At 40.2% G+C, this 22532-nt stretch overlaps 1 protein-coding gene and 1 long non-coding RNA gene across 3 annotated transcripts; both read right to left on the reverse strand.

The window, feature by feature from the left end:
• Positions 1 to 1096: 1096 nt before the first annotated feature.
• LOC131970300 (uncharacterized) lies at positions 1097 to 2315 on the reverse strand. The gene is made up of 4 exons (XR_009394172.1): positions 2111 to 2315; positions 1781 to 2019; positions 1515 to 1667; positions 1097 to 1421 (listed from the first exon to the last, which is right to left on the reverse strand). It is a non-coding gene; the product is annotated as an uncharacterized LOC131970300 (long non-coding RNA).
• Positions 2316 to 7680: 5365 nt separating this feature from the next.
• LOC131971797 (equilibrative nucleoside transporter 1-like) lies at positions 7681 to 19478 on the reverse strand. Of its 2 annotated transcripts, none has more exons than XM_059333418.1 (13): positions 19206 to 19478; positions 18263 to 18336; positions 18008 to 18089; positions 15909 to 16081; positions 12723 to 12862; positions 12441 to 12575; positions 12226 to 12323; positions 10910 to 10988; positions 10580 to 10647; positions 10347 to 10455; positions 9988 to 10073; positions 8207 to 8406; positions 7681 to 7888 (listed from the first exon to the last, which is right to left on the reverse strand). In XM_059333418.1, exons 1-13 carry the CDS (start codon positions 19248 to 19250, stop codon positions 7777 to 7779), a joined length of 1401 nt encoding a protein of 466 aa, XP_059189401.1. In that variant the 5' UTR covers positions 19251 to 19478; the 3' UTR covers positions 7681 to 7776. The 2 variants fall into 2 exon arrangements, with proteins under 2 accessions (XP_059189401.1, XP_059189392.1); XM_059333409.1 differs by having other exon boundaries at positions 19197 to 19477.
• Positions 19479 to 22532: the final 3054 nt, after the last annotated feature.

Here is a 22532-nt window from a genome sequence, read left to right on the forward strand (position 1 = left end):
ATCTGATAATCAATTCATAAAATGTTATGATATGAAATGAAGTACATTCCCATGTGTCATAGTTGTTGCAGTAATTTGAGGGTTGATACCATTTGTCATTAACATTTGGTTAACTATCTAGTTATGATTAGGATTATTTGTAATTACAGTCATTGGTGTATGTATCTTCTGAACTTTCCTTGGATTATTCATTTTTTTAATTAACAAAAATAACATTACAAGAAGGTAGTTCTTATTTAATTTATTCACTGTGGCTTTTTTTTATTACTAATTTAATAATTATGTTCTCATTTCTGCATTCACCATCACCAATTAAACCTAAGCTGCATGTGTTTGGACTGTGGGAGGAAGCCAGAGAACCCTGAGAGAACCCATGCTGACACGGGGAGAACATGCAAACTCCACACAGAAGAGCCTCAGGCTGGAGTCGAACTGATGACCCTCTTGCTGGGAGGCAAGAGTGCTAACCACTACACCACCAAAAAATCTGACCTGGCCTAAACGTTAAATATTAACCCCACCCATAAGAGAAGTGAATATCTGGTCGCATTCTTACATTTTTATTATGAATAGCACAATATCATCCCTTTCCTGTTATTTGGTTCACTCCATAGACTGTATAAACCAACATACATTTATTGAAATAATTAGATTTTCACCTTGGGGCTGAAATACAGCGTAATATCCCACTTTCACCAGATAGGGGCAGTATTTACCAGTGTTTAAATCCCCCCTCTCAGCAACATGGGGTGTGATTATATGTGCATTCAGGATGTATATAAAAACGTAATTTTATTACAGATATGTGTTACAGGTTTGCAAAGGCATACACTTCTTTACAGGATGTTGAAAAATACATTTATTGAAGTAGTTTGACTCTTACCTTGGACACCTACCATTAATACTTCAGGGTTTCCCTCACAAAACTTGCTAAGCCTGGTGGTAGAAAAGCCCACCGGCCCGTCCACCGTGTTTTTGTAAAAAAAATAAATAAATACATTTTTAAAAAAAACTTTTAAAAGTTGACAAGAACTTTGAAATTATGACTATGTGACTATGTGTTATTTTAAGCCATTTATTAAAAATACTTAAATGTAGACTAGAGTCTTACAAAAAAACACAATTAAAATAAATAATATCAACTGTTTTCACTTAAGTTAAATCCTAGTGAATCTTAAAACAAGCCATTGCTGGTCACATTTAAAAGTAAAATAAATTAACATAAATAAAAAAAGTATAAACATAGCCAAGGGGTAAAACCAGGGAACTCAGAGGCTGAAGAGGTATGCTGTGTGATCTCTTCTACTTTTTGCTGCACATGGTGCAGGTTGGATCAGTGCAAGCAATCCGTCTGGGCCATTTATTTTGATGCGGAGGCAGGCAGTTAGGCTTTTCCCCTGCAGCCTGTTCTGTAGGTCTGTCTGGATATATTGAAAAATAATCACATAACATGACATTAAACAAATGTGTACCTACTTAAACTGCTAGCAGAAAAGTGAAAACAAAATACTTACCCTGTTCATAGCCGAGAAATCTCTCTCGCAGTTGGCACTTGACACAGGAATTGTCAGTGCAATGGCAGAGAGCTGGGCCAAGTTTGGGTACAGGAGTTTCAGCTCATCAGAGTCAGAGACCAGCTCCTGCATAACCTCCAACTGTGACTTATCCTAGTAGGATAAAGCAAAGAGTAAAACATTTTAGGAAAACTGAAGTAAAAAAAAAAAAAAAAAAAAAAACATTTCTAAGAAATCCAATTCAACAGTTTGCTTCTGCTGCTTACCTTAAAGATGCCCTGGCCCACATGAACCTTGAAGCTGGTCCATTCTTGTAGTGCTGCTCCGCAATACACAGTTGGAAATTTTTGGGCAAGCAGTTGTAAGTTTGCTTGAAAGTCACCATCTCCACTGCTCCACTCTCCACTGCTTGTGGGCTGAGTATGTAAATTGCACCCAGGATGTTCATCTGTGGGAATCTCCTCTCAAGGTGCTCAATGAGATGGTCCAAGTATGGCTCCATTACCTTTTGAAAATATGATTTTTTTAAATTAGAAAAATTACAGGTTATTATACTATTTTTTAAGTTCGTAACTTGAAACATGAATATTCAATACCTGAGTGTGAAACCGGGTCCAAAAAGAGAAGAGGTCAAAATGATCACCCCTGTGGCATCTCCTGTCCTCCTCAATTATAACAGGCACCTAAAATATTAAATTAATATATTAAAGCTATATTGTTTTTGCTCTTCATAGTTTTCCATAAACAAGTGTATGTGCACTCATTTAAAACCAACTTACATGTTTCTTGATATCCAAAAAATTATTGACATCTTCCTTTTGGAAAAGCTTTCAAAGGCAGGGTCAAAACCAGGCGGCAATCTCCATGTCTGAGCATGGTGGCAAACCAGGAAGTGCCTTACGCCTGCATTCTACCGAAAATTCCAGCAGGGGTGCTAAATTTGGCTGCAAAAAAAATTTGCCCATTCATTTCAGTGCAAAATTTGAAAACTTGTCACTTGATTTATTACCTCAGAAATGTTTTAAGGACAACACTATGGCTCACATATTCTCTTGACATTTGTTCATCCTCCGTTTTTCTGTCATTGAAGTGGTAGTTGTACTGAGCAGTCAGCATCTCCTCCAACTTATGCACACCAGTTCTGTTAGCCATAATGGAGGGAAGCTCTGCCTCCATGGTGCCACTGTTTCCATTCAGTGGACCATTTACAGACCATCCAAGAACCGTTCTAACGGCATATGGGCCATTCCCACAGATATGAACAACCTCCCATGGTTCCAGTAGTCTGGGAGCATTAGCTCCAATCAGCAACTCAACACTTGCCTCAATGCTTGGGATGTGTACATTTGCCAAATATGGCCACTTATCCAACTCTTCCTGTGCCACTATGTCTTCAGCAGTCACTGGCATCCTCTCCTGTGTGAGAACATCGGGAAGCATGTAGAAATCACTGCTGTCAAGACCGCCAACCTCCAAACCATTTAAGGAGTAAACAGTTTCAACATTGTGCGTAGCAGGAAGCTAGTTATTTTACCTGCAGTGTTCAGCTTCTTCATGAGACGTTCACAACAGAAAGTACCAGAACTGCCCGGATCCAAGAACGCATATGTTGTTTCAATGTGCTTTCCCTTTACAGGAAGAATGGATAAAGCACACTTATCCTTACCGACCCCAGTATGTCCACATGTTGTAACTGCAGTAGGCTGTTTGCTGGATGTTGTTTTTTCCTGCTCCAAAGCTGCTTGTCTATTTATATGAAGTATGGTAGGATGAGTTTGCCCACAGACCTTGTATATCAAACACTTATTGCAGTCATAGCTCACGTGACCTGCACATAAACATGCGAAACAAACTCCTTTTTCCCACAGAAATTGAATTTTCTCCTTATGCTCCCTTGCACTGAGCTCCTCACACTCGTCCAAAGTGTGTCCATGACTGCAATAGAGGCATCCAGCTTTCTTCATCTTCTTTGGATCTTCTATTCTTTCAGGCATGTTCATGGATGTTACTGTGGTGGCAACAATACTTTCCTTTAGTCTATCCCTGGGCTGTGCCTTGAATCTGGTAAGTGTCTTTGGTCCAGTGGCACCCAAACCAGGGTCCTGTATTTTACCAAACAGTGGGTCTGAGAGAATTCTGACATGGCGTTTGATAAATGCTACTAAGTCCTTGATGTGCACTCTGTCGTGTGTTCTTTCCATTATTTCAAGAGCTTTGGCTCTCCAGGTGTGACCAGGCAAACTCGTGCATTTGCAGGCAGAAATGAGAAAGCTAATAAGTATATTTGGGGGTCAGAGCATAGCATCTGATGATCTTGCGGAGGCAGAAATTGCAATTGTTCGCTTTGCACAACAGCAGCGGTTTAAAGCAGAAATCGATGCATTCTCATCTGGAAAGTCTGCAGTCAGGAAGGATAGTCCAATTTACAAACTGGATCCACGTTTGGAGGACAGCTTGCTTGGAGTTGGAGGAAGGCTTAGCAAGGCAGCTCTGCCAGAAGAAGTGAAGCATTCATTCATCCTCACAAAAGACCAGCATATTTCCACTCTCATCCTTTGGCATATCCACCAGCAACTCGGTCATTGTGGTAGAAACTACACATTATCCAAACTAAGGAGGAAGTACTGAATCACAAAGGCTACTACAGCGGTAAGGAAAGTTTACCTGTTTGGCAAGCAGAGCGGTTCACCTGGAGGTTGCAAACTCACTGGACACTGATGTGTGTATCAACGCCTTGCGGAGATTCATAAGTAGAAGAGGCCAAGTATCCCAGCTGCTGTATCACAACGCCACCAATTTCACTGGAGCAAGTAGGGAGTTGAGGGTGGCTCTCGCTGCACTTGATCACAATCACATCCAAAGAGCACTCATGCCAGCTGGAGTGAACTGGAAATTCAATCCTCCAGGAGCATCTCATTTTGGAGGAACTTGGGAGCGCATGATTCGAACAATAAAGCGTGTTCTTAAATCTGTGTTGCACCAGCAGCAGTTGGACGATGACAGCCTTCACACAATTCTTTGTGAAGTTGAGGCCATATTGAATGACCGGCCTATCACTCAGCTGTCGGAGGACCCAATTGATCTCGAACCTCTTACGCCAAATCATATTCTCCTCCTGAAAGGCAAACCTGCGTTACCATCTGGGCTGTTTGAGAAGCGAGACCTGTATACAAAACGGAGATGGAGACAGGTTCAGTATATCTCAGACCTGTTTTGGAAACGGTGGGTTCGAGAGTGTCTGCCTCTGCTGCAAGAAAGGCAAAAATGGAACAGAGAAAAAAGAAGCCTCGTATCTGGGGACATTATCATAGTCATGGATTCGACTGCCCCTCGAGGTTCTTGGCTGCTCGGACGAGTGGTTGAAACCTTTCCTGACAAACGTGGGTTTGTACGGTCTTAAAACAAAGCCTAATAATTTGGAAAGACCAATCACCAAGCTCTGTTTGGTAAATGCAGCTGAAGATGTCTAATGGCGCTGTAGTGTTGACATTGTGTTAATGGCTCTTTGTTTGTTTTGTTTGAATTGTTACTCTGCCTGTTGCTAACAATTAGGGGTCGGAGTGTAAGAGCCATATTCATGAAGGTTTATGGTCACAAATCAGTTTATGTATTTTCATTTATGTGCCACTGGGTGTCGCTGTCCTGTCGCCATGAGCGCAGGCATAAATGTATGTCGGTTCACCTTGTTGGCCGTGTTTGACCCCGGAAGGGCACATGGTTCTTGACCTCCATGGTGGCCGCATGAGATGCTTTTGTTCATGGAAAGATACCGGGATATGTATTCACTGTGCTGAGATGGAAAATAAATGGATCCTATGCAGCACAGACGAGACGAGCCACAGACTCTTTCTTTGAAATATCAGCGTCGGATGGTAAGGAGCCATTTGCGTCAGCCAGGTCACTCCTGGGAGTTAAACACCTTTTAGCTTGGTATCAGATCAAAATCTTCAACAATTACCTCAGAGGGGTGTTCCAACAACGTGGCTAAACAAACCGCGGCTTCATTGAAAAAGCCTCGTTAGAATTAACACCAACTTTCACTTGAGGCTAAATCCGTTCCACTAGCGCTGCTCAACCGAGTCTAGTCAACGCTAACTCAACCCAGGCTATACAAGCCGGCATTATAGTTTTTCGCACTTTCGAACTTTCCACACGGACATGACAAAAGTGACGCGCGCGCGAACAGAAACGTGGCGGAACTGACTTTTGGGATTTTGTTTCCGCCCGTTGGGAATTATTTGACGCACAGCTAAAGTAAGCTCGACAGTTAGCCTGCCCTGGAGCAGTTCAGTGGTGTAAGTTACCATGGTTACTGAGCGTGGAGTCACATAAGCCACTTTGATGGAACACATCTCTCACTTAAATTGGCGAGATTTATATTAAGCTAGGCTTTTCCTTAATCCACGTTGATGGAACACCACTCAGGTGGTCCAGGTTAGAGTCTGACTCAGAGCCTTTTTCTGCATGTCTGCCCCTTTCACTCTGGACCTCTCCACTATCAATAAAGCTAGAAAAAATAACTTTTAAATGAGACTTGACAGTTTCTGAGAATATTTAGGGTTCCTGTTGATGTCTCTACAAATGTTGTCTGTTGTGAAAAGAAAAAATAAATGCTAAAAAATGCTCTGAGCCTGAACACTGCAGGAGCTCAGCTTTCCTTCTCAGGGACTCAGCAACCGACACACTGCCTCAGAAAACATGTTCTGACTCTTGAGAAGCAGCTCTCAGCCTCAGAAACACTCAGAAAGTTCTGACTCTTTAATGTACAATGAAAGTAATTAAACATAAAGCTCACCAGTCTGAAGCAAACACCTGAAAACAGACAAACATCTGATTAGTCAAAGAACAGAATCTTGTTTCTTTCATATTTCTATAATATAACATATTGCATTTATTTTTCTAAAAAACAGCAAAGTAGCTGCAGTGATGTAAACTATTTAGAAACTATTTTATTTATATAAAACATGAGACACATATAATAATAATAATAATAATAATAATATAAGTCATACATGTGACTCACCCTGCACATCCCAAAAACGTGCAGGGTCCACTGAAGTCAGTTTGTGTTCACACATAACAACGTTCAAGAGACAAAATAAATGCAGAGACAGAAACATGTCGACTATTTTTATCTCTGATATCTGACACGACTGTCAAAATAAAGGATCACTTAATCCACAGCAGCTTCCTGTAATGTGTGTCAAAATAAAAGCATCAGGAATATCTTTCAAAATTAAAGCTTTTTTGTTTGAACTGATAATAGGACAAAGATTTAACAGAAACTCATGACTTCATAAAACTCTTTACCAATGTTTTTTAATCACACAGAGCTGACAGGATTTATGATGAATCACTGAGCATGAAAAACAAAAGACAACTTGAAATATCATATTTCTGTGTCGTCTGATATATTTTATTTATATCCTGTTAGTCCAGTAGGTCTCTGCCGTCTCTGCTGGGTAAACAGTAGCCTTATCTCCATATACGGACAAATGGGGGCGTGGTCACACTGAACACTTTGACAAAATCACGACGATAAGAACAAAAGAATCTGATTTACATTAATAAAGCTAAACTGTGCTCAACTCATCGCATACAAACAATAAAATGTATAAGCTGTCAATCAAAACACAGGAAGTCAAGCTGGAAACTATCAGCCAATCAGTGTCAATACAGAAACATACAGCGTGCGTGAGTGTGTGTGAGTGTGCCTGTGTGTGTTTGTGTGTGTAATAGACACAGATGAACTTTACAGCAGATGTTACCTTCCTGTATCGTCTTCAGAACAGATGTTCAGTTTCTGTCCGACCACCAACATTTTAATGTTTTCTTCCAGTCAGACCAGTAAAAAACTATGAGTTAGTCTTCTCCTGAGGTTAAACTAGTAATCAGAGTGTAGTTCCCAGTTATCAGGATGTAGTCCCGGTTGCACCAGTGATCAGGATGTAGTTCCCAGTTAAACCAGTGATCAGGGTGTAGTTCCCAGTTAAACAAGTAATCAGGGTGTAGTTCCCAGTTAAACCAGTGATCAGGATGTAGTGTCCCAGTTAAACCAGTAACCAGGATGTAGTTCCCAGTTAAAACCAGGGATAATGATGTAGTTCCCAGTTAAACCAGTGATCAGGATGTACTTCCCAGTTAAACCAGTGATCCGGGTGTAGTGTCCCAGTTAAACCAGTGATCATGGTGTAGTTCCCAGTTAAACCAGTGATCAGGGTGTAGTTCCCAGTTAAACCAGTGATCAAGGTGTAGTTCCCAGTTAAACCAGTGCTCTGAAGAGGAAGGACACACCGGCCCCTAAAGCCAGACCCAGAGACAGGAAGAAGGCCATGATGGCTCCGGCTGTTTCTGCTTCATGAGGAAGAACGTTCCTGAAACAACATATAAGTTAGTTATTATCAAGTTTATCACAAAATATTCAACATTAAAGTTTAATTTGTGAGTTACTCTGAATGCTATACTTATGTATGAAACGTAAATATTTGTAAGAATCCGGCAGCAATGAAATGTAAAGTTCAGTCACGTGAACATTTAATTTCTAATAAACAAACGGACGTCTCCTGAATTATTAATAAACTCTTCAAAACGTAGAAGATGAAGCTGTAACATGAATCAGACCTGAAGTCACCTGTTTAAATTATTATTAAAGTATTCACACAGTTATTAATAATGAGTGTGAAGCTTCTTACTGCGGGCCGAAGCACATGCAGAGGCTGGCCAGGTATCCGTTACTGAAGGCGAACAGCACCATGAAGACAATGAACCAGCCGTCATGATGGAAGAAGACGGGCAGGTGGACACGAGGATGGACATTACACAGCATGAAGAGAGGGACGAAGACCAGACGGCACACAATGGACACAGGAAGTATGAGACTGTCCTTCCCCGGCTGGAAACACACGACAGCCAGACAACAAGTGATCATTCTCGCCCATGGAGACAGAGGACAGACAGGTGGACACAGAGGACAGACGGGTGAAAGCAGAGGACGGACAGTTGGACACAGAGGATAGACGGGTGGACACAGACAGGTGGACACAGAGGACAAATGGGTGGACAGCTGTTTGATGTTTACGTCTTACTGTTTGTGTACTGTGATGTCATGATGTGATCATGTCATGTCATCATGTCATGATGCCATGATGTGATCATGTCATGATGTCATCATGTGATCATGTCATGATGTGATCATGTGATGGTGCCATGATGTGATCATGTCATCATGTGATGATGCCATGATGTAATCATGTCATGACTTGATGATGCCATGATGTGATCATGTCATGATGTCATCATGTGATCATGTCATGATGTGATCATGTGATGGTGCCATGATGTGATCATGTCATCATGTGATGATGCCATGATCACATCATGTCATGACTTGATGATGCCATGATGTGATCATGTCATGATGTCATGACTTGATGATGCCATGATGTAATCATGTCATGATGTCATGACTTGATGATGCCATGATGTCATGATGCCATGATGTGATCATGTCATGATGTCATGACTTGATGATGCCATGTTGCCATGATGTGATCATGTCATGATGTAATGACTTGATGATGCCATGATGTAATCATGTCATGATGTCATGACTTGATGATGCCATGATGTCATGATGCCATGATGTGATCATGTCATGATGTCATGACTTGATGATGCCATGATGTCATGATGTGATCATGTCATGATGTCATCATGTGATCATGTAATAATGCCATGATGTCATGATGTGATCATGTGATCATGTGATGATGCCATGATGTGATGATGCAATGATGTCATCATGTCATGATGTCATCATTTCATGATGTCATCATGTGATCATGTCATGATGTCATCATGTGATGATGCCATGATGTAATCATGTCATGATGTCATGACTTGATGATGCCATGATGTCATGATGCCATGATGTGATCAGGTCATGATGCCATCATGTGATCATGTCATGATGTGATGGTGCCATGATGTGATCATGTCACCATATCATCATGTGATGATGCCATGATGTAATCATGTCATGACTTGATGATGCCATAATGTCATCATGTCATGATGTCATCATGTGATCATGTAATAATGCCATGATGTGATCATGTGATGATGCCATGATGTGATGATGCCATGATGTCATCAGGTAATGATGTCATCATTTCATGATGTGATGATGCCATGATGTGATCATGTGATGACGTCACGATGTGATGGTGTCATGATGTCATGATGTGATGGTGCCATGATGTGATTATGTGATGATGTCATGATGGCATGATGTGATCATGTGATGATTTCATGATGCCATGATGTGATGTCATGCTGTCATAATATGATCATGATACGATGTCATGCTGTCATGATGTCTTCATGTGATGAAGTCATGATGTCATCATGTGTTGATGTCATCATGTCTTCATACCATGTAAAACCAAGTAAAAGTTAAAAGTTAAAAACTCACCCACATACAGATGGCTGTTAAGCTCCGCCCACCCCAGTCACAGAGGTTAAACATCAGGAAACAGCTGACGGGGATGAAGTACTGCTCTGTGAAAGCAAAATAACCTTTATTTATGTTCTTCTTGTGCTTGTGTCAGTTAAACAGCTGCAGGTGCGTCAGCGCAGCACTTTTCTTCTTCTATCCTTTTTATTCTTTTTAAGTTTTACAGCAACAGAAACAAATATTCAAGCGTCCCCGTGTGTATTTGTTTGTACTGTTTATATATAAATCATAGATGTAACTGAAGTGGAAGAATTCTATTTTTACCGTTAAACAGATTTATATCTGACTGATCGTGCAGTTTGATGCTGTTAACTCACCCCAGGAGCCTTTATCGGCGAGGGTGGACTTGGTGTCGGCAGCGATGGCAGGAAACGTGCCAATGGTGACGGTGAAGGTGAAACAGACCAACAAAGCCAACAGCCAGATCTGAAGGTTAAAGGTCAGCAGGCACAGAGACACGTCACTAATCCAGTTCATTATTTTATCATATAATAAATATGATGTGACAGAATTAATTTGTGATAAATTTTTTGATTATTGTGTCTCTAACCTTCTTGAAGATTTTTATCATGGAGACGTTGTGTTGTGTTTCCTGATCAGCTGCTTCACCTCTATTCTCTGAAGAACAAGAAGAAAGAAACAGAATGAAAAGAAAAACGGAAATGAGAAGAAGAAAAATCAAAAGATAAAAGAAGACAAAAAAGGAGGAAGAGAAGATTCACTCTTTACTCAATAAGTTCCTCACTTCTAGTTCAAAACAGATTAGGCATTTAATGAGTTTCAAAAGTACAAAAACTATAGTTTGAAATAAGTATTCATTAAAAGAGAAAAATAATTCTGACATCATGAACTACCAAACTAAGCATGTTTATTTTCAGACCTGTGTTCATCAGATTTACAGAGTTCTCCTCGTCCGCTCTCTGTTTCCTGTTCCTCTCCTGATAAAACTGGAAAAACTCCTGAAAACACCAAACACACAACATGAAATATGAAAAAGAATCAGTCTGATTGGATGTTAGATACAGTGTAATATCAGAAATCTAGGGAGGGTTCAGAGGGTTCTGGGTGGAACTCAGGGGCCTTTCACAGGAGGGGTCCAAGATACACAGTCTGGTACGGCGCCCGCATCGCTGCTGACACCGCCCAAAACTTCCATCTCATGGTCTCTTCTACCATCACTGCTGAACACCCACAGTACCTTACAGTGACCGCAGGGGGCAGTACCTCTCTGTGACCACAGGGGCAGTACCTCACAGTGACCATAGGGGGGAGTACCTCATTGTGACCAGAGGGGGCAGTCCACAGTTTTCCAGCAGAGGCTTCAAAGGCGTCAGCTTCACACTCGGTCGAAAAACCGATCCAGTGAGCTGAAGGTGTGATGAAGCCAACAGAACCACATCATCTGCAAAGAGACAAACCCCCTCCTCCCCCCGGCTGCTTTTTCAGGTCCTGTCCATGAAAACCACACCATCGTATACGGACACAGCTCTCACTATGGGTCTATAAGGACTGCATAGCTCATAACAACAAGTCCGGTGCCCCATACTCCTGCAGTACGCCAACATCACTCATAAGGGACACAGTCAAGCCTTTTTTGAGTCCACAAAGCCCATGTAGAATAGTTGATTCTCAGGAGCATTCTAGAAGCCCAGCAGAGTAAAGAATTGTTCAACTGTTCCACGGAGTCTACATCGCTCCTCCTGAATTTGAGGTTCGGCAGCCATCTTTTCAGCGCCCAAGAGTAACCTTTCCCAGGAGGCTGAGCGGTGGGGTACCCTGATAATTGGAGCACAATCTTCGGTCCTCTTTTTGAAAATAAGAACCACTATCCAGACCTGTAACCCCACCAGTACTGTTGCAGACCTCCCTGAGACAATGAAGAGGAGTGTCAGCCAAGTCAGCCTAACACAACCTGGAGCCTTCAGCATCTCAGGGAGAATCTCCTCCACACCTGGATCCCTGCTGCTGAGGAGCTCTCTGACCACCTCAGTCTGCTAGAAATACAGACAGTTTCAGACTCCACCTCCTCCACAGAGGACTGCTGGTCACAACAATAAAACACAGCTCGTGTTCTGATCCGATCACCTTCTCCAGCTGTCACATGTCGTTATTATTATTACAATAATGATCATTATCAAGTAATCTGTGTGTGTGTGTGTGTGTGTGTGTGTGTGTGTGTGTGTGTGTGTCAGTTACCAATTTAGGCAGTAGGATGTAGGAGAGGACCGACAGAAAGATAACAACACATGCTGTGATGAAATAACCAAACGCTGCATCCTGAAGCTCCGAGCCGCCTGCAGGAGGAGGAGGAGAAGGAGAGAGGAGGAGAGCAGAGGAGGAGGGTCACATTACTTAGGGTGTTCATGTGATCACATTTGTCGTTAATGACTTGGTTGGAGGTAGGTTCAGACTTGCGATGGCGCAGATCATGGCGAAGGCAGCGAAGGTTCCAGCGAGTCCCTGACCACTCATGATTGGAGTCGTATACAAAGCCGGCAACAACCCGGCCATCCCGAACAGACTGCCCTGAAGCACCGCCCCAAACGCTGTCAACAAACAAACAAACAAACAAATAAATAAACAGACTGCCCTGAAGCACCGCCCCAAACGCTGTCAACAAACAAACAAATAAAGAAACAGACTGTCCTGAAGCACCGCCCCAAACGCTGTCAACAAAAAAAAAACAGACTCACAGTTGATGATGACAATCTTCACCATGGTGACGGAGAAGAAGGGCAGCGGCTCCAGAGGAACTTTGACAAGGACGGCGGTGGCGATGAAAACAAACATGATGACAAGCAGGCTGCCTGTCACACGCACACGCTGAGAGATCCTGACAGGGAAGAGAAGCTCAGTGATTGGCTGAGAGATCCCGACAGGGAGAAGAAGCTCAGTGATTGGCTGAGAGATCCCGACAGGGCAAAAAAGCTCAGTGATTGGCTGAGAGATCCTGACAGGGAGAAGAAGCTGAGTAATTGGCTGAGCGCTCAGGTGGTTTCATAAATAAATAAAAATAAAAAAATCGATATTACACAGAGAATAAACAGAATCACAGCTTTCCACAAAGTAACTGTGATGAAAACAAAAGATGGATTTCAGTGTTGGCTGTTAATCACTCAAACAATTACTCAGAAGGTGTGAAAGGTTCTCCATCTCAAACAAATGCTTCTCTACGTCTCAAACTACACGGTTCTCTACGTCTCGAGCCAAACGGTTCTCCACGTCTCAGAGCAAACGGTTCTCTACGTCTCGAACCAAGCTGTTCTCCGCTGAAGTTTCCCTGTGGTGGAACGAACTTCCAAACTCCATCCAATCTGCTGAGTCCCTCTCAATCTTTAGGAAGAGACTAAAGACCTGAGGGCTTTTTACTGAACACCTTCACACTAAATCTACACACAGATAATTCATTTAAAAAAATTAAAAACTGTTTGCACTTACATCCTGATGGACTCTGGAACCTCTAGTATTAAGACCAAGATCCCAAAAGTCCCCTTTAAACCCCAAAAGACTTCTGAAAACCTTTAATAACCCCTGGAGCACAGATATCATAGATATGCAGAATATTTTCAGACCAAACACTCACTGAGAGGATCTGGAGGAACACTAGAGGGTTCCGCTGAGAACTGCAAATCTTAAATTCTCACCACCAACAGGAACGATCAAGTGACGTGAGCTACTTCTCCCATCACATATGTCTCAGTCGAGTCTGGACTTTTTTTCATCTCAAGCTAAAGTTTGTGTTTTGTGTTGTCTGTTTACAGGGCAGGTGTTTAAAAATGCATCGGCTGCGTTTGATCAATCAACATGTGCACTTACATCTCTTGACCAATCACAGTAGAGTACCTACTCTAGTTCCTAATGTAGTGGTATGAGGCACCACTGTCATATTGAACAACAAGCTTCTACTTCACCATGCCCTTTTTGGCTTATTAGCCAATCATTGTTCATGCCGAGGGGATAAAAGTAGGCCGTGTACCTCCCCCTGACCTCTCGCTTCCTGCCTCTTCGGCCCGCCCACTTCCGGGTCATTGCTTTCGCTGCACAGGTAGGTGCAACTTAGCGTGCTCTTTGTGTACATTTGTTAACTCAAACATAACTCTTTAATAGATCCAGCATCTCCAACGTGGTCGGGGCGTTATATTGGGGTCGTTTATCGCCACTGACTGGAACATAGGTGAGTTATGGTGAGCTGCCGTTGTTAATTGTTGTCAGCCAGATGCTAAGCTCCCTTTCTGCTCCTCTCCCTCAAACAGTCTGCTGCCCCGCCACGCCAACCCTCTTCGCCCCTCTCCCTCTTTGGTATTATTTTATTGTAATTTTTTAATTTTCATTTGGGAGGGGAACTTCTCAACTTGAGCCCTCGTTTAATTGTTTGAAAGGGATTAATTAAGGTTAACTGTTGAGTTAATACCTTTGGCCAGAGACTTTAATATTCTTTTTCTTTGGTTTTGGTTGAATTCTGATCAATTCAAATTAACACTTGTTTGTTTATTAATTGATCATTCATCAGTTTGTTTGGTATGGGATATTGTTTGTTTTTCTTTAACTGTGAGCCCTGTTAACTGTGCTTTTTATCTTCCCCCCAGAGCTGAAGGCTGACGGTGGTGGTGGTGGTTTCCCTGGGTGGTGCTGGTCCCTTGTGTGCATGTGATCCCTGTTCAAGATTGTGTTGTGTGCACATCACCTTTTTGCTGTGTGAGTGGGGTGCTCTCCTTTCTTTTCGGATGTCACTTCCCCCTGTTGACCCCTCCTCCAGCCGGTAAGCCTCAGCCTGTACCCCCCTTCTCCAGTTGGGCTCCTTTCCCTTTTGTTATTTTATATACCGTATTTCCTCAAATAGTAGCAGGGGCTTCTATTAATAAAAAATCAGTTTGGGACCCGGCTAATAATAGGGGCAGGCTATTATTTGAAGGAGGCTTTTATTAAAGAAAGAAAATCAGAGCCGCTCTGACCGGCACTTTTTAGAATGTTTTACACAGCGCATTGTTACCCGGATTTCAGCCATATTGGAAGCAATCGGATGTAAACAGACAATGAACAGCACGCTGAATGTTCATTTTAAGCAGGATTTAAAATGTCTAAACTACTAAAAAGCCCAGAAGAACGTGCGTAAACGGCTCGACTTTACAGAGAATGACTAGGACAGCGGGAGAAACAACGATATTTACCTACAGTACTAACTCATGTGCTGAAACTTCAACATACAGGTGTTGTGTTGAAATCTGTTACCCCTTCAAATGCTGTTTCCTGAATGGTGTTCTCCGTAGGATCCCCTCCGCGGTTGGAGTTAGGATTTTAGTATAAGGATAAGGCTGGATGCAGGTTAAGGTAAGGGGGGGACATATCGACGGGGGAACAGACTTTGACATAACACCGGTAAGACACCCGGCTTATAAAAGAGGCCAGCTTTTATTTACTAAAAATGTTTTTACACCCGGTTACTAAATGAGGCCGGTCATTAATAGGGGCCTGGCTTTAAATTGAGGAAATACGTTTTGTTTTGTTTTTTCTAGTCCCAGACCTGGTGCCTATTTTAAATAATAAAAATTTTGTACATGATCATTGAACTCCGTCTCCTGCCCTCCCTGAATGAACAAACCTGTGTGCTTTTGCAAAAGTTGGTAATTGATCTTTAGTACAGGTCCTTGGGCCCTAACCCAAGGTGGAGTTGTTGGTAGTATAAAAAGAAAAGAAGCTTTTCTGATTCAACTTAGTAAATGTCCCCTAGTGCCGACACACTAAAATGACGATTGTTCCTAGTTCCTGCTGTTTGGACAATAAAAAGGTGGTTCTTAGAGCTGAGTTCTTGAAATTAAGAACACACCAAATGTCAGCCAGTTGTTCTTGTCTTGGTTGGTATCGTTTGTTGTCGTACTCACAGTGAGTGCAGAAAGGAGTTGAGGCAGGTGCAGAGGAGCAGTGGCAGCATGGCGCACAGCGTCATCACATTGTTGAATTTCGCCTCCAGAACACCACGATGCTCACCTGCTGCCTCCGTCTGATTGGCTGAAATATCGACCAGTGAGGAGTCCTTCAGTCGGCTGGTAAAGTACTAAAGACATGGACAGAACTATTGAGTTTTTCTGTTTGTGTTATTCACAAACTGAAACCAACATTGTGTTGTTCTGAGTTTACATGTTTACTTCAGATCTGCAGGATGGTCCTTCTTCTACAAACTGAACTAAATAAAGATAAATAAATACAATATATCATTCATTTCATATTAACTTTCCATGGGACTCTCTTGTGTTAAACTGGTTTGAGTCCTACTAAAAGGACAGTGACTACTCTCATTCTATAGGTAATCCTGGGGCGTCTTCTGTTCTACATCCAAATGTTTCCACCAGCTCACATTATAGAAAACAACTGAATAATTTAAATCATTATGCAGATGACACCCAGATTTACATTATCACCAGAGGCCTTTGATTAACCCATTGACACCGGGAAAGCATTACCGCATTTCTACCATTAAAGCCGGGAGCGCTGTTGCGTCACTCTACATTAAGGCCGGGACAGTGGATATGTCATTTTGTAGTATTTGTATTTTTTTTCCACCTATTTTCGGTCTCTTGGCCAATGAAATGCATCAGAATCATGATCAGAATACATGCGTGAGTGTCGCAATGCAACATCGGACTTTTCCAGAACTTTGAAATCATGACGGAAGACGACTATAGCGGAGGAGCTCAGCAGTAAGTGACGGAAGCAATCTTGATGAAAACAGCGCAGATCATTTAATTGCTGATCCGACTTTGAACCCTCGGAACCAATCGACCGGGATTTATGGATGAGGAATATGTTTTTAGACGACATATTTTCACCAAAGAACAGACAGATTTGTGGCCATCTGGAGATAATAATAATATTATTAAATAATATATTAATATTAATAATAGGCTAATTGATTGTGATGATGATATAAGAAATCATGACTGTTTATGTCTTATATTACTTTATGCGTCGTTGAGTACCCTGAAAAGTGCAATATATAAAATGTATTATTATTATTAATTATTATTATTATTATTATTATTATTATTATTATTATTATTATTATTATTTATTACAGTAGGCTAATGGGAAATATGTCTTGTTCTTCCAGTGGTCATATCATGTTTGCATCTTGCTAATGGGCATGTATTAGTATTATGCATAGGATTTTTATTCAGTCAAATGTAACATTTGCTGAGTTTGTTGATTTAAAAAAAAAATGTATTGAAGGTTTGGACAAATAAACTCAACTTCGTATGAAAGCCACGGGTATAAGCTCTCAAATACTTTTTGAATTTCATTTTTATCTGCTACAGAGGCTGAAAAATCTATTATTTAGTAGGTGTTGAATTTCCAGAAAAACTTCAGGTTTTAGGGGGTCATTTGAAAATCGCCCATAGGTTTTCCAGGCATTTTTTTCCAGGCGCTTTAGGCCTTAATGGGTTAAAACAAATCAACAACTGGATGCACAAAAACCTTCTTCAGTAAAACAAAGACAAAATGTAGTTAGTTGTTTGTGGAGCAAAGCAGGAACGATTAAAAGTCGGCACTCAACTACAATCTGCAACATTAGAAAAGAGTTTATCAAGAGTAAAAGGACTCATGTCTCAGCAGGACTTAGAAAAACTTCCTGTATTTACCTTCAGTCAACTCTACGACTGTAACTTTACAGGTTTCAGCACAAAGTGGATCAGGTCTGCTTTCTGTCCTCAAGTCAGAACTACAAATGGAGACACAGTGTTCTGTTTTATATATGTACATGGTTTTTAGATATCTGAACAAACTCTCAGTTCTTTTCAGACTTTGGACTGTAACTCTTATTCCTGTTTTATTCCTGTTTTATTCTTTTGTAGTTTGTTCTCGTCCCAGACTTTGGCTCCATGATTTTATTATTGAATTTAAAGCACTTTAAATTCTATGTTTTTTTACTTGATATGTTTAAACTCTCCATCCTTCAAAATAAACAGACAAAGTGATGTCATACCACAGTGGCCGTCATGAAGAAGTTCCAGGGCAGCAACGTTCCCAAACCGAGCATGAAGAAGATCAGCCACACGCCCATATACCTACAGGAATAGGTTTTCAAAATAAAATGATTGAAGGTATTTATTATGAAACAGGCAAACTGAGCAGGAAGATGTTTTCAAAATGAAATTATTTAAAAGAATACTAACTCTTCAATTAATAACAAATACTTCAACAAATGAATTGAAAACATTAAAAGTTGTGTTGGACTCACTTGTCTCTCGGTGGAGTGACGGCCATGTTCCTCTGGAGAACCGACCGACGGATGAACGGAGAGTTAATAATGTTCTGTAACAGAACATGACAACTGTAATAAACTTCATATTATTATTAATCTATTAAAAACTTATTACACAATAAAAGTCTTGATGTTTGGAGTTAAACATTAAGTCCACTTTCTGTCTTAAAACTGTCACACCCAGAGATAAACACTTTAAAATAAAAGACATCAGATTTTAGACACTTTTCAAAATAAAATACAAACAATTTAAGCCCGACACTCTTTGCTTTTCAAAGTCAAAGTACGTAAGCAGTAACATCTTTTAAATTAATGAATATAATCCATTAAACTTTGTGTATATATTATGTGTGACATTAACTGATCCAAACATGAACGAAAGGAAGCCACCTTGTGTTTTATAAATTATTAGTTATTCATTAGCTCATAATCACTTGTGATTTTAAGAAATTATTGCAAGCATTTTAAAGCAGCTGAAATCCAAACGTTTATCATCCTGGAGATATAACTGTGCAAAATATCATTCTTTCACAAAAGCATGAATAAAACTGAATTCGATTTATAAGGACAAAGAAATGGCTTCCCTTGGTCAGTGTGACTGCTCCATATAAGTTGGCTGCTGAAACTAAGTTTTCTCTCTCAGAGCTCTTCCTCTTCTGCTGCATTTCTCTCCTTTTTGCAATTTCAGCATATATATATATATATATATATATATATATATATATATATAAGTATAAGTATTAAGATAAAAATGTTTGCTGTTAGCTAAGCCCTGCCCCTCAAACACAGCCTGGCCAATCATTGGCCAGCTCTGACCGGGTCTGACTATCTGCCCCCGAGACCCCACGACACCATTTGTTCTTCTTCCTGAACAAGAAGTTCTGTTCGGACTGTTTAATAAAGCTTTTACCTTCTGTACCTCCTGTTGTAGGGTTCTCTGTGTCCTCCAGATGTTCTGTGTCATCCAGATGTCCTGTGTCCTCCAGATGTCCTGTGTCCTCCAGATGTTCTGTGTCCTCCAGATGTCCTCTCAGTATCCGTTTGTTAAGTGTCTGTCTGTTGAAGACCTGTCTCGGTGTCCTTCTGTCTTTCTCTCCGGTCGGCTGTGAAATCTTTCTTCCTGTATCTGTCACGTTTTCTCTCTCAGAGCTCTTCCTCTTCTGCTGCGTTTCTCTTCTTATTGCAATTTCAGCAGAATCAGTTCTTCAGCCTGCCATGACCTTTGACCTCTGATATCACTTCAGTGGACTTTGTTTCTGTGTAAATGATGATGAGATAACAGAATGCCTCCACAGTTCACTTACCAACAAGATATTATAATAGACGTCCTTTGAGTCTAATTTCTTATCAGATTCAAAGAAAACAAGCCACATTATATTATATTGTATTATATTACATCTGTTGTGTTTCTTTATTATAAACACTGACATTCAAATTAAAAAGATAAAATATGAATTTACAACATTAACAAATACATGAAAAAACTGATTTATAAAGTTATATTTAGGATTATAGGAGTATCCTGACTCTTTATCGAAAGGACAGAAGAGGTTTTCAGTCTCGCTGTGTCAGTGTTTGTAAAAACATTTTACAGCAGCTAACTGATCAATAATTAACAGTAGCTACGATCAATAGGATCAGTTATCAGTGATTAGTGTCAATCATTAATGATAGGAGGACACAGGTTTTCTTCTTCTCTGTATTTACGTATGTTTGAGCATATTCCTCTACAGATGACTGATTAAAGGCCTTGAATGGCATTTGTAATAAATTGTATTTGATGACTCAGGTCCTGTCTGTAACAATCACTTTATTAACACTGTGAACAATTCTTAATGAGCCATAGGAGAGTTTCAATAATCCTGATGATAAAGTAATCTATAAGAGTATCTGCATTTACAATCATAAACTGTAACTATAACAAAATACAGTTACTCATATTTTGTATTTTAAATACAGGAATGGGATGATGTCACAGCATGATGTCACATCAAGATTTTTTTTAAACTTTATTTAAATATTCAATTTACAAATTATGTCAAACAGAATATATTTACAGAATATATTCCCAAAATCTCAGATAAGATAGAATAATAAAAAACAAAATAAATAAATAAATACTAATAGCTAATACAATATCATTATGTCATAAAATGCCAGAGAGAACATCAAATATCTTTTCATAGTAATCTAAAAATTGTGTATTCTTTTTATTTTTAACCAGGGCTAAGGATTTATAATGTTAATTCAATTCAACCAAAAATTGAGGAAAGGTTGGCTTGGAGGCTGAAAATTTTTGCTTATGAATAAAAAATTTCCCAATAAAATGAAAAAATGTACTAAATACTGAAGACACTTGTTCTCATTTGCGATATAGTCTGGTGTTAGCCAGGCAAGGGATTTACCCTTTTTTTCATTGAGAAAAGAGCAGTCTTTATTTCCAGGTTAGAGTCACAAGTTTTTTTCAAGTCCTCATCAATTGTGACTAGGTGTTTTTTAATCTTACCAATAAACATTTCACAGGAAGGATTGTTTAATTCTGATTTGTACAAGTTGCTATAAAAGGAAAAAACAGAATTGGATATTAATTTTTGATCTGTACATTTACTACCATTAATATTAAGCATATTTAGTGACTTTCTTTGCCCATTTCTTTTCTCCAAAGCAAAAAGTAGCTGGAGCTTGTTTCCCCCTCTTCCAGCCACTTGGCTCTAGATCTCTCAAATGCACCCCTGGCTAACTCAGTATAAATCTGATCTATTTTTAACTGTATCTCCTTTACTTCTAACTCCTCTTCAGAAGATAAGTTGGGTTGAGATAAGAGGAAACCAATTCTGCTCAGTAATTCAGCTTCTGTTTTATTTTTGAGGGCTTTTAATTCTTTACCTCTCTTTACAGCAATACTTCTTGTCATAAACTTGAAGTACTCCCATTTTTGTGTATATTCATTGTCCGCAATTTCATTAAAAATCTAATTTCCCCACTGCCCTTTCCAGAACTTTACACCTGACTCAATTGAATGTGTTTCTTGTAAAAATATTAAGCCTCACTATTTTTACAGAATAGAAAAGTGGCTTTTCTTTTCAACAAATCACGTATACCTCTGACATTCAACGACACAACTGTTAGAGAATCAAACTTAAATTCCATCAAAAATAAAAGGATAAAATAATGAAGTAGCTCTCACAAATAAATAACAAGAACTTTGAAGTGTGTTTAAGATTCCTTAAACGAGGAAGTGATAGACAGTTCAAAAAATGTGTGACTATGGAAAAATATAGTGTTGGGATCCGTCCTTTCTCTTCGGACCAAGGCGATGCGCAATGTCGACACCCTCCTGTAGATATTCATGAAGTCCCGGGGCAACTTTTCCAAGGATATCTCACTTCTTCATTCATCTCTTCTCTTACTCCATGTAGTTTCAGTGTCCATCTGTAACTGTAGCGTTTGTTTTCAGCAACTCCTGCCCTCAGAATCCGGTTCTCTTTTTTCAGTTGTTCAATTTCTAACTCTGTCTGTTTCAAAATGTCTTTGTTCCGATTAATATCCACCACAAGTTGCTCAACTGTAGAAGAGAGTTTTTCAATGTGTTGAGACGTTGTTTCTGTCGTGCATTCAATCACTGAAATCTTACGGAACGTCTCGTCATGTTTATTGAAGAGCTCTTGAATAGCTGCCAAAATGTCATTGCTGACATTTGCACTGTCACCGTTAACGTTAGAGTTCCGTTTCTTCCACTTGTAAACATGTTTCGCTTGGCTGTTACAGGACTGGGCTGAAAGTGTGTCCATTGTTTCTTCAGGAGTAGTTTGCAGCATTCCTCACCTGATGCATTCATTTCTATTGACTTTTCAGAGTCACTCACATTAGCATTGGAAGTCATCTTCTTTCTTTCTCTGACGATAACATCCGTTGGTACGTCAGCTAGCTTGCATTCAAACTTTTACTGGTTTTCCCAAATGTTTCCTCTTTTCCACGGAATAATAGTCCTGTGTTAAAGTCACTTTTTTATCATCAAAACGTTAAAATTACCATATATTCTGTCTGCCTATTCACAAAGCCTCAAATTGTTTTACGGAGAAACTTTGCACTCAGCATTCTATGCAACCGCCATCTTGGTAAGCCTTGGCAGGCTTTGGTAACCAAGCAACCAGGGCCAGGTGGCGGCCACCAATCAGCGCAGAGCAATCAACTGAAATCAACTTCTCCTGTAACATTTGACACCACTGATATAGACGGGACAAAC

Source organism: Centropristis striata, chromosome 1 (assembly GCF_030273125.1).
Source record: "Centropristis striata isolate RG_2023a ecotype Rhode Island chromosome 1, C.striata_1.0, whole genome shotgun sequence".
NCBI lineage: Eukaryota > Metazoa > Chordata > Actinopteri > Perciformes > Serranidae > Centropristis > Centropristis striata.